The sequence below is a fragment of the Notolepis coatsorum genome (genome assembly GCF_963971535.1).
Source record: "Notolepis coatsorum genome assembly, chromosome: 2".
NCBI classification, from domain to species: Eukaryota; Metazoa; Chordata; class Actinopteri; order Aulopiformes; family Paralepididae; genus Notolepis; species Notolepis coatsorum.
Genome location: NC_140166.1, coordinates 74,736,127 through 74,749,031, shown reverse-complemented (window position 1 = coordinate 74,749,031; position 12,905 = coordinate 74,736,127). Strand labels below are relative to the sequence as shown.

At 46.3% G+C, this 12,905-nt stretch overlaps 1 protein-coding gene across 3 annotated transcripts in view; it reads left to right on the top strand.

The window, feature by feature from the left end:
- LOC311222983 (protein eva-1 homolog A-like) overlaps window positions 1–12,905 on the top strand; it is a 40,714-nt gene that overhangs the window by 18,143 nt on the left and 9,666 nt on the right. Inside the window, exons 2-3 of one of the 3 annotated variants that reach the window (XM_084307658.1) lie at window positions 2,123–2,263; window positions 2,795–2,893. In XM_084307658.1, coding sequence (XP_084163784.1) covers window positions 2,806–2,893 — 88 coding nt within the window. In that variant the 5' untranslated portion in view covers window positions 2,123–2,263; window positions 2,795–2,805. Of the gene's footprint in view, window positions 1–2,122; window positions 2,264–2,708; window positions 2,894–12,905 lie in introns of all 3 variants that reach the window. The other 2 variants (XM_084307657.1, XM_084307656.1) reach the window with 2 other exon arrangements.

Genomic DNA, 12,905 nt, shown 5'->3' with positions numbered 1-12,905 from the left:
GTGTGTGTGTGTGTGTGTGTGTGTGTGTGTGTGTGTGTGTGTGTGTGTGTGTGTGTGTGTGTGTGTGTGTGTGTGTGTGCGTGTGTGCGTGCGTGCGTATACAAAGGGGAAAGACACCTCTTTGTTTGAGGATATAAACAGCTTAGGCATGTTTACAACTATAAGGAAAGTGACGGGTTAGGCGGTGCATTTTCCGGGGAGTGCTCTGTAATTAACTCCTTTATGTCAGCCAGCCCAATCAATCTCACTCAGCATAGGAGCCACAGTTCAGTTCAGTTGTTGCCAAATGGCGCAGATCTCAATAGTAAATTATACAAAAGCAGCTTTCCTTAAATTATGGGGTCACTCACTGGCTGTGATGGGTTCCCACATGACAAGAGTGCTTTTCTTTGGCTTCCTAACCTTTTCTCTCCACCACATGCCTCCTCTATGGGTCTGGGGAGGGTGTAGACTACCACATGCCTCCTCTATGGGTCTGGGGAGGGTGTAGACTACCACATGCCTCCTCTATGGGTCTGGGGAGGGTGTAGACTACCAGTACCACATGCCTCCTCTATGGGTCTGGGGAGGGTGTAGACTACCACATGCCTCCTCTATGGGTCTGGGGAGGGTGTAGACTACCACATGCCTCCTCTATGGGTCTGGGGAGGGTGTAGACTACCACATGCCTCCTATATGGGTCTGGGGAGGGTGTAGACTACCACATGCCTCCTCTATGGGTCTGGGGAGGGTGTAGATTACCTCATGCCTCCTCTATGGGTCTGGGGAGGGTGTAGACTATACCTCATGCCTCCTCTATGGGTCTGGCGAGGGTGTAGACGAACCACATGCCTCTGATAGATGTGGAGTTGCCAGCCGCTTCTTTTTACCTGACTGCTTGAAATTTCCCATCCATCAATTGAACTGGAGATACCACTGACATCAGGATTTAAACCCTGGGTCTCTGCGATGGTAAGCGAGTGCTTAGAACTCTACACTACCCAGCCAACAAGAGTGCTTTTGAACCCTTTCAAGTGTATTCAATGATTTAACTTTTTCCAACTCCTTTTCAGTTCTTATTCATAAAAGATACAAAAGACTATAGGGGGAAACAATAACATAATATTATTATGTATTCAATATGTTTAGGGAGAATAATACGAGTAAAGGTAGCAGCACCGTTTTCTGTTCTAAGAAAGATTATTTCCCAATAATCTAATAATAATATTTCTGATGACCTCTGTTAGAATAGAATCTTTATTGTCATTGTTGGTACAACGAAATTTAGTTTGGAACATCACCACTGGCATACAAACATAAAATATAGCATGTGCAAAATAATAATGTCAATAATAATAATAATAATAATAATAATAATAATAATAATAATAATAATAATAATAATAATAATAATAATAATAATATAATAATAAAGTATCAATGTCCCAATGTCCTCAATAATAATAATAATAATATACCATCAATGTCCCAAGTGCATTTAGTGCTAGTGCAATAAATAAATATTTCAGTGAAAGTCCAGTGAGTTAATGGAAGGAGGGGGGGGGGGGGGGGGGGGGCGTTGACTTGCAATGGATGAAATAGTGTATAGTGCAGCAATGCAAGTCCGGTTCACAGTTATTGTTGTAATAATGGAGAAGTGGGAGTTATGTCACCGGGGGTTGGGGGCGGGGGGTGCGAGAGGGGGGGGGGGGGGGGGGGGGGGGGGCAAGTTGATGTTGATCGTTGAGCAGCCTGACAGCCCGTGGATAGAGGCTGTTGGTCAGTCTGCTAGTTCCGGACTGGATGGATCTATACCTTCGACCAGAGGGCAGCAGTTGAAAAAGATGGTGTGCTGGGTGGTACTGGTCCTGTAAGATGTTATTTACACGACGTAGGCAGCGGGAGGTGAAGACTGTGGAGATATCTGGGAGGCTAGCTCCAGTGATCCTCCTTGCAGCCTTGACCACTCTGTGGAGGGTTGGCGTCTCATCTGATGACCTCTGTTGGCGTCTCATCTGATGGCCTCTGTTGTCGTCTCATCTGATGACCTCTGTTGGCGTCAATGTAGAGAGACAATGAAATAGCTTGAGACGTGACTTTCTTTTTTCTCTCTTCCTCATTCCCTCCTTTATTCCCTAAACAGCATACACAGTAGAAGAGTATACATGTGTACTCTCCAGAGAAGTATACAAGTGTGCACTCCGAGGAAGAGGGAGAGGACCTCTTCCCTGATGTTTGACACTGTGTTTTTGGAACTAGCATCATGATTGGCTAGTTGGTGAAGGTAGGTTAAACCGCGTTTGATCCCCACTTTGGATGAATGTTTTGCTAATGTTCTGCATTAAAGCACAAGCCCTTGCTATTTGAATTTTAGGTATTTAGTAGATGCTCTTTAGTAGGTTTGATTTACAAATGCATGTCATCAGCATAGCAAGTAGCCAATATGAGGTGTACCGAGGGAAAATTAGCAGTGACCCTTACCTGAATGGATTCGTTTTCCTTACCTAAACATACCTCTTACCTCACCTTGTCTACTCATTACTGAAGACTAACTTCAACCACCACTGTTTCTTTGCCTAATTGTAAACAGACCCCTCTTGTTGAATAGGCCTAAACTGACCCTAAATAAGTAGACTAGTCATTTCAAGTTAGTTGCTAAATTGACTAGCTAATGTTAACAGTTCTACTTGCGACATGCAATTCTCATCGTGTGATGCTGTCTCTTGTAGTGTTCTACCAGTTTGTGTTTCCTGGCCCAAGACTTCTCTCACCTTCTGATAGACTTCCCTTGACATCATGAGCACCCCATCCACAGGAAGCCCAAACATGGACGTGACCAGTACAGATGTGAAGGTGGTCTCCCAGGACATGGGGTTGCTTAGCAACATGCTGGCGGCCTATACCTTCATCGCAGGTAGGTCCTTGAGAGTGAGAGCCACATGGATGTGTGAATGTTTTTTTATGTGTATGTGAGAGAGTGAACACGCCTGAACAGGCCCTGATTGGTTTAAGCCAGGTTTGATTGATTGATTGATTGAAAATTGTATTAACAGATTGCAGAATGGGTACAATACAGTACAGCTCAATACACACAATTGTTAAGGGGATGCAGACCAGAGAAAGACTTTCGTCGTGTTTACATCAGGGTCCCCCATTTTCAATTCATCAGGAATAGTGACTACTAAGTGACTACTGTCTGTCTGTGTTTAACTCATTGGACGCCAGTCACGATGATAGTCGGGTTAACTCGCCATCGCTTGAGCGCCAATCACGAGTATAGTCGGGTTTTAATCGTTATTTCTTTTATTAGCGATATCCGTTCATTTTCATCCATCCATAAATTTGATCGTTGACCTGATATGTATTTCTACCCCGATCGACGCTGTATCTGTGTGTGTGTATGTGTGGCTGTTTTCCGTTGGGTGCAGGAGGTGGGGGGGGGGGGGGGGGGCACGCTATGAGGGCCATTTCATGTATGCACGAGGAAGGATAATAATGATGATCTAGCGTTGATTTCAGGAAGATTCGATAATCAGCAGAAAAATGGCGTGTTTTGTGTATTCCACTAAAGGGCTATTTTATCGCGTCTTTCTCTGGAATTACTAGAAATCACCAAAACTATACTCGTATTCAAAATGGTGTAAAACGGAAATGTACAGATGAAAAAACAATCTGTTTTGTACATGTTTTTTTTTTATCCACTTTTTCTCCCATTTTTCTATATTTTTCTCCCATCCCAATTTCGTATCATCCAATTCAACCCTCCCCTGTCACGGACGCTGTTTCTTGCCTCCCACAAGCCGGCTGCAATGTGGACTAAGTCATACATAGCACAAGTCCCCTCCGGTACTTAAGGTAACAGCAGTTGCATCTTTTCACCTGCGCAGCTCAATCTCTCAGTGGCGAGAAGTAACGAGTGGGAGGCTCACGCTGCCCCCGACACTTCCTGATTCTACTGCGCAGGCGCACCAACCGACCTGTAGGAGTCGCTGTCCACAACGCCCGATCCCCACCCATCAGTTTCCTACCCCCTAATACGGCCAATGTGTATTAGTACGGACGACCAGCTAAACTGAAAGCAAATGTGGAGCGCTGGGCTCGAACTGACGAGCCCAGCGTCTCCAGCATTTCGTGGCGAGTGCCTTGCCCACTACGCCACGTAGCCACCCCTGTTTTGTACATGTTGACTGCAAGCAACTCACTGATAATCGACGAGTGTATAGACCCATAGCTATAATTTAAGATATATTTTAAGCACTCGCAAATCTCCCAGTCCTCCCATTGATTAAAGCGGTGGCGCTCTAGCACCATCTCGCACACTTAAGCGACGGCGTCCAATGAGTTAAAAGTCTGATAGCTGAGGGGACAAAAGATTTAGCACAACGGTTGGTCCTACTCAACAGAACGTCATAACGGCGGCCAGAAGGCAACAGCGAAAACTGCTGAGACAGAGCATGGAGAGGTTGATTTCTGATGCTCGTCCCTTTCTTGACCACCTGGTCCGTCCAGAGAGAACATACTGCAGTTCTCTCTGTTTGACTCCAATTATTTTGTATCACACTAGGATAGTAGGATAAAGGTACAGACTGCAATTTATGTCCTGTCCTCCCCCCTTTATGGGCACTGGGAAACTCTAGCTCTGAGAAACGAATAACCTCTCTGCTAGAGAAACAAGTTATTCGAGTAGTGCCTTTGGAGGAGTCCCAAGCAGGCTTTTACAACAGATATTTTGTCCATAGAAAGATAGTGGACTTCATCCCATACTGGACCTGCGTTAAAAAAAAACATTCACATTCAAAATGTTAACACGCAGACAGTTGTTACAAGCAGTGTGTCCCGGTGATTGGTTCACCACTAAAATAGATCTCAAGGATGTGTATTTTCACGTCCAGATTTATCACAGGCAAAGCAAGTTTCTCAGGTTCACCTTCGAAGGTGTGACACACAAGTTTCTAGTTCTGCCTTTCGGCCTCTCCTTGGCTCCTTGCACATTTTGCAAAGTGGCGGAGGAATCTCTCACTCCACTCAGGGAGGAAGGCTTGAACATTCTGAACAATATTGATGACTGGGCTGTATTAGGGCAAACTGGTGTCTCAGAATATCACTTTTCTGGGATTGGTGATCAATTCGGTGGACAATCAGGCCTGTCTTTCCCTGCCCCGAGAAGTAGCACTTCACAAGTGTGTTAGAAAAGGGTGTATTTCGCTTTTATCAGCCCTCACCTGCCATTCCGCGTAGTCTCCGCGTTGTGTCTTTTAGTTGTTGATGATGAGGCAATCGTTTGTTGGAAGTCGATCCGGTAACACTGTTTCACCCTGTTAATGCACCCGGACGGAAGAATGTACTGGAAACGTGGTCTCTTTATCATTACAGGATGTTTATTTCCATAAACATAGCATCTCGTACAAATCTCGTACATCTCGTCTTTGGTGTTATAAGAAACTAGATTAATAGATTATATCTCTGTCTTTGGTGGTCCTGTCTGTTAGCCGAAGCCTGTTCTGTTAGCCTGCCTAAGCTATCTCTGTCTACCGTCTCGTGGTCCCCCCCCTCCCCTCCAGCCTCGAGCCTGGAGCTCCCTGCTCGATGTCAGTCTGTCTCGCTGTCAAAACCTTGTCTGCCTCTCCACCGGAAGACTACCAGCTTAACGTTTTAAAGTCTCTCTCTCTTTCACGATATTCCTCTAACATTGTCCCCCTGGCAACGGCCGTCAATGGCTGACCTATATATACATGTATAATTACTAGCTCGTGGGCTATCTCTTCCTGAATGTTGATGTTATTTTCCTAGCCCTGAATTACCTTGGCTCTCTCTGGCGTCTTTTCTCTCCCACAGGCCTGCTTAAAGAGAAAATGTCTGTCTCAGAATTTTAGAGTTTAACACACTAACTACTGTACTAATATCTAATCAACCCTTAGAATGAACAAAACCACTTGGTTTTCAACTGATTATACAAGAATAGGCTGTTGTTTGACGTGCACAGGGGAAGACGACATACCTTCAACACAGTGATCCTGTTGTTTGATGCCTACCGTGCCTCCCCCGTGCACAGGGGACAACGACAGCAGACCATCAACACAACAAATCCCAAAAAAACCACAGCCAATTAAAGCTCCTTACCAGAAGCTCCTCCCCTGCCCCTTTTATTACCATTCTATAATTAAAATGTATTTAATTAACTGTATTACATCTCGTCTGCTCTGCACTACCACAAACACTACCACAATTTTGCCACTGGAGTGCGCTGGAGACCCATAGTAAATATTCCCCCTGTACCACTCCAGTCTCGCCACTGGAGTGCGCTAGAGACCCATAATTAATATCCCCCTGCACCACCCCAGTTTCACCACTGGAGTGCGCTAGAGACCTATAATCAATATCCACCTGCACCACTCTAGTCTCACCACTGGAGTGCGCTAGAGACCTATAATTAATATCCCACTGCACCACTCCAGTCTCTCCACTAGAGTGCGCTAGAGACCTATAATTAATATCCCCCTGCATCACCAAACTACGCCACTAGATGGTGGCATATACTCTTCTCTGTAGATGGAATTTCCCCTGCACCCCACCCCACTACGCCACTAGGTGACAGCAGAGACTCATTCTCTGTAGATGGAATTTCCCCATGCTGACGTGTCAATACAGTAATTTCTCTTAACCAAAGTGAAATTATATACATGACAAAGAAAAATGCTATTTCTCCTCTTACACATACTTCTTATCTCTTTCCACGCGTGGACCTCAGTCACATGCTGGATTCCTTACAATCACTGTCTCCTTGGTTCCCAGTAATTTATGACTCTTACTACGGGCGATGCTATCTTCATCAACGTCGTTATTTTATTCAATATAACCGCTTGACTGTGGGTCAAACCCCCCAAGTGTCTCGACCAGTTCAGACTGGGTCAGAAGCTTTGGCTCCGCCTGTGTCTCCGGCCTTTGGGGCTCATGGCTTCTATGATAGTAGTAATTCCTCTGGGTCTGCTTGTAATGAGGGATCTTCAGCACTGGGTGCTGTCTCTTGGGTTGGAGTGGACCACACTGAATCTTCAGGCCGGGTGTCCCCATGGGCAGGATCTGTTCGCAAGGTTGTGTGACCTGCGACGCATCTCTGACGGGCTGGCGTGGCATTCACACGGAACCCTGTGTCAACAGAGTGTGGACCACATCCCATCTAGAACTGTTTTTCTATGCCTGAAACACTTTCTTCAGTCTCTACGGGGACATCGTGTCATGGTAAGGACAGACAACAGCACATTGTCTCTTACATAAACAGTCAGGGAGGGACTCGTTCCCTACAGCTTCACAAGCTTTCTCAGTCTGTCCTGCTGTGGAGTTGTGACTGCATCTCCTGATGGTTCAGAGTATTTGGGTCTGGGACCCTGATGGAAACAAGACAAACGTCTTTTTCAGGTCTGCATCCCCTTAACAATTGTATGTATTGAGCCGTACTGTATTGTACCCATTCTGCAATCTGTTAAATAAAGTTTTCATTAATTCATTCATTGGTTTGGCAGGGTCAACTTGTTTGTGACAAAGGAGAACACGCTTTGCCCGCTGTTCTTTTCGATGAAGGATCAGGAGGTGCAATTGGGGATGGATCAGTGGCCCCTGTTGAGTTATAATCATGAGATCTTAGGTTTGTTATAATGAAGAGACGATATGACACAGGCGATAGCTTTCGAGTCCGTGCATCCTTTATTTAACTCCCCCCCCGTCACACATCAAGGTTCCTACCGCACAAAGGTTCCTATACAAATATGACCTAATACTACATCTCCCTTCCTAGGATAAATAACTTTCCCTGAACTTAGGATAAATAACTTTCCCTGAACTTATAACATGACAGTCTCAACAATCAACCATAGTAGCTAAATATAACTAACTAATAATATTTTCCCCTTCTTCTGTATAAAGTTATTTGCAATTATAAAACACATTAGAATGGTAACTTAACTTCTTTCTTAGAGAAGGGTGGGGTAGACTGCCCAGCCCTTCTGCAGAGTGTGAGGATTATTCTGCCCCATATCTCACTCTGTTTTTTTTTTAAATTATTATTATCATTAGGGACTTAACTATGTGTGCACACAAAGTCCTTTAGGTGCCCTGGAGGGCCCCTCACTCTAGGTGGGTATCGTCTCTCAGTCATTAAGCTCTGTGGCTGCCGCTGCTGTTGGTTTTGAGTCACTTTAGCGACATGTGTCTCCACTACATCTGTTTCACGGTTCACCCATGGTGTCGTCTCAGGTAAGTCGGTTTCAGAATCTGGAGCCACCAGGGTTGGGGAGAGGTGAGACCTGTTTCTCCGTAGGGTACCTCCTCCGGGTGTCTCCACAAGGTAAGACCTGGGTGTGCCTGCCATAGACACCACTGTGCCTCGCTCCTTAGTGTCTCTGATCCACACATGTTCACCAGGTTGGATGAGGGGCAACTGATGTGTTCTGTGTCTTCGATCGTAGTTCAGTCGCTGTTTTTGTCTGTAAACTTGTTCCGTCCTTCTTAGTTTCTCTGTGTCGGCACATCTTGGTTTTAGTTGGGACGGGATGACAGGAACAAGAGTTCTGATTTTTCTTCCCATGAAAAGCTCCGTGGGACTGAATCCGTTTGCGAGTGGGGCGTCGCGGTAGGCCATTAGAGCAAGGTAGGGATCACTTGACTTTTTGATCAGACTTTTTATAGTTCTCACTGCGCGCTCTGCCTCCCCATTGCTCTGTGGAAAGCGAGGACTGGATGTCACATGGCTGAAACACCAGTCCTGTGAGAACTTGCGGAAACACTCTGATGCATACTGTGGGCCATTGTCCGTGCGGACCTCCTCTGGGATCCCGTGACGAGCAAATATTGACTTGAAATGCTGGATCATTGCCTCTGATGTTGTGGATGTCAGTTTGGCGACTTCCACATATCTGGAATAATAGTCAACGATGACTAGGTAGTGTTGGTTGTTGTTTTGAAACAGATCTGCTCCGACAGTGGACCATGGTCTTGTTGGGAATTCTGTTGACATCATGGGTTCTCTTTTGTTCACCCTCTCACGTGCACATGTGTCACAGTTCTCTACCATCTTTTGCAATTCCTTGCTAAGGCCTGGCCACCATACTGACCTTTTAGCCCTCTCCCTACATTTTGTTATCCCGAGATGTCCTTCGTGCAGCTTTTCCAGTATGTCAGCTCTGAGTGCTGCTGGGATGACTATTCTCTCCCCCTTTAGCATCAGTCCATTTTGCACCGTGAACTCTCCTGAGAGTGGCAGGTAGGGCTGAATCACGTGTTCTATGGAGAACTTATCTGGCCATCCTTCCACACAGTATCTCTTAAGCTGGCATACTATGGGGTCATTGTCTTGGTGTGTTTGGATCTCTCTGAGCCTTTTCTCTGTAGCGGGCAGGCTTGTCATGATGGAGTCGACATACAGGTTTATTTCCTCCTCTTGTAGCCCGTCTGCTGTGCTGCTTACAGGAGCTCTGGAGAGCACGTCTGCTGTCGCGATGTTTTTGCCCGCCACATGTGATATGGTGTAGGAGAACCTCATCAGTCTCATCCTAAGCCGTTGTATGCGTGGTGGAAGTTGGTCTAGGGTCTTCGAGCCTAGCAGAGGGACCAGAGGTTTGTGGTCTGTCTCAATGTGGAAGTCTTTCCCAATGAGGAATTCAGCAAACTTCTCACAGGCCCATGTGGAGGCCAGTGCCTCCTTTTCTATTTGAGCGTATCTCTGTTCGGTGTCGGTGAGGGCTCGCGAGGCATACGCCACCGGTTTCCATGCTTGTTCAGCTTGCCTCTGGAGAAGGACTGCACCCAGCCCATATGACGAGGCATCAGCGGAGACCAAGGTTTCTGCGTTTGGGTCGTACAGTGTCAATCCAGGGGGTGTAGTCAGTTGTTTTTTTATATTAACGAAGGCCTCCTGTTGTGGGGGCCCCCATGCCCACATGTTTGACCTCTTTAGCAGATCTCTGAGTGGAAGGGTCTTCTCCGCCAGGTGAGGCAGAAACTTTCCAAGATGATTTACCATCCCCAGAAATCCTCTCACTTCTCTGACGTTCCTCGGTTCTTTCATGGCTCTCACTGCGTACACTTTGTCTGGGTCTGCGCTCACCCCTGACCCCTCGATGACCTGTCCCAGGTACTTGATTTTGCTCTTGGAGAACTCACATTTTCCAGCATTGAGCGTGACCCCTGCCTCCTGGAGTCGTGTCAGTGCTGTGCGTAACCTCTCATCATGCTGTTGTTGTGTGGCTCCCCAGATGAGCACATCATCCATCTGACACACAACGCCTTCCAGACCCTCTAGGATCTGTGTCATGCGCTTCTGAAAGTGCTCTGGTGCAGACGATATTCCAAAGCACATGCGGTTATACCGATACCGTCCAAATGGTGTCATGAAGGTGGTTAATAGCGATGACTCCTTTGACAGTGGAATCTGCCAGAAGCCTGAGTTTGCATCCAGCTTAGAGAACACTCTGGCTCCGGCGAGCTGTCCCAGTGTGTGTTCGACTGAGGGAAGTGGATGCCTCTCCCTCTTGACAGATTTGTTCAGTTCAGTGAGGTCTGTGCATATTCTCACCTTTCCCGTAGCCTGCTTGGGAACCACCACCATTGGTGCACACCAGTCCGTCGGCTGTTCCACCTTTGAAATTACTCCCTGTTGCTCCATGTTTTTTAGTTCTTCCTTTACTTTTGGTAGGAGGGGGAGGGATATCCGCCTAGGAGTGGAGACAGAAAAGGGCTTAGCCCCTGGCCTTAATACAATATTGTATTCTCCCTGCATTTTCCCCAGACCATTGAAGAGCTTTGGGAATTCCTGTTTCACATCTTCTTTTGAGACTAAAGCTAGGCTGATGGCATCCAGCCTTGCCACCAAGTGCAGTGCTATGGCAGCTGACCGGCCTAGCAATGGTACGGCCAGTTCCTCCACAACGTAAACATCCTGTTTTGTGATCCTCTCACCTTTCTTGAGTGTGGCTGTGAATTTCCCCTTTACATTCAGTGGCCTTCCTCCTGGCCCCTTTAAAGGCTTTGTTGATCTCCCCATTTTACTGAGCTGATCCTGACTACACATGGTCTCTGGCACTGCTGTTACATCCGCACCTGTGTCTATCTTCCACACAATGTTGCAGTGGTCCATTTTTACTTCCGTCATCCATGGACCTTCATCTGAATCGACAGTCAGTGAGCCAAGGAATGAAGCCTCTTCATCCCCATCGTAGTCATCCCCCTCATAGTCATCCCTGTCATCTGTCAACGTGGCTATGTGCCCCTCAGTGCTCCTTCTAGCTCTGCACACTCTGGCATAGTGACCCTGCTTTTTACAGTGGTTACACAGTGATTCCCTAGCCGGGCATTTCTGTCGGCTGTGGCCTTCCATGTCGCCACACCATATACACTGTGTCTGCTTAAAATTCATTTTCTGTGCTATTCTCTTACCCGACTGGAATGACTGTGGCCTGGCTTGTGTATATTTAGCTCTGCCCCGCTGCTGGGCCTGCATACTATCAAGCTGTGTATTTGTAAAGTCCTCTTTAAAGTTTCTCTTGAGAGCTTCTTGTTGTTTCTTTACCTGCTCACTCTGTCTAGCCTTGGTCACAGCTTTTACAAGTGTTAGGTCAGGGTCCATTTGCAACTGTTCTGAAAGTCTTGAATCCCTCAGCCCAACCACAAGTCTGTCTCTCACCATTTCATCATGCAGTGTCCCATATCCACAATGTTCGGCCAGGCAATGCAGTGCAGTAATAAAATTATCTGTTGACTCCCCCGGCTCCTGCTGCCGCTGGTTAAACTTGGCCCTCTCGAAAATGACATTTCTGCGTGCTATGAAGTGAGTATCCAAACTGTCTTTGACCGTCTCATACTGAGCCTGTTCTTCGTCGCTCAGATGCAGGGAAGTCAGAATATCCTCAGCTTCTTCTCCCATAGTGTAGATTAAAGCATTCACCTGGTTTTCTTCTGCTTGGGTTTCTAATCCCGACGCAATCCGAAATCGATAGAATCTTTTTATCCATTTTGTCCAGTCTTCTGCCTTGAAAGTGAATTTCTCTGGCGGGGGAACTTGAAACTGACTCATAGTTTCGCTTTCGCGCCGTTGGGCTTGCGCTGCCGTCTCTAAACTCAAACTCAAACTCAAACTGTACTAACGTTACTGTAGCAGTCTACTCTAAAGTCTATACTACTTAGTTAACGCTATATCTAATGTTCAATCCCACATCTGACACCATGTTGAGTTATAATCATGAGATCTTAGGTTTGTTATAATGAAGAGACGATATGACACAGGCGATAGCTTTCGAGTCCGTGCATCCTTTATTTAACTCCCCCCCCGTCACACATCAAGGTTCCTACCGCACAAAGGTTCCTATACAAATATGACCTAATACTACAGCCCCCTCTGCTATTGTTTATTGTTTATTGACAAGGATCCCCATTAGCTAACGCAAAGACGCCAGCTAGTCTTCCTGGGGTCCAAAAAACAACTACATGACATGACAAAATTAAAACATAGTGCGTCACACAGACCCACGAAACACACAATCAAATGATAACGGAAACACATCAAGGTAACAAAAATGTCACCTGGCTCTACATTATCACTCTCATATTCATTGAATATGCTGCTATGGTATGCCCCCATCAGCCTGCTACTCCCCACGTTGGAGAGGGTGAGGACAGGGGGTGTTTCTATGGTTCTAGTGGGCTCAAAGTGGCCTGGGAAACCTTGGTTTCTGTAAATAGTGCCTCTTCTGGACAGGGAGCGAAAGTGTCTTCTTGTTTGCAGAGACCTCTTGTCATTGAGAATTGGTGTAGAGGTTAAAGGGGTGCCCCCTTTTATGTTTTCAAATTGTAGACATTTTCACTTTCCAGTAGGAACTGTTCGACTTTGAAAGTATACCTGGCCCCCATGTCGTGTGTCTTGCCTGGGTCTCGTCCTC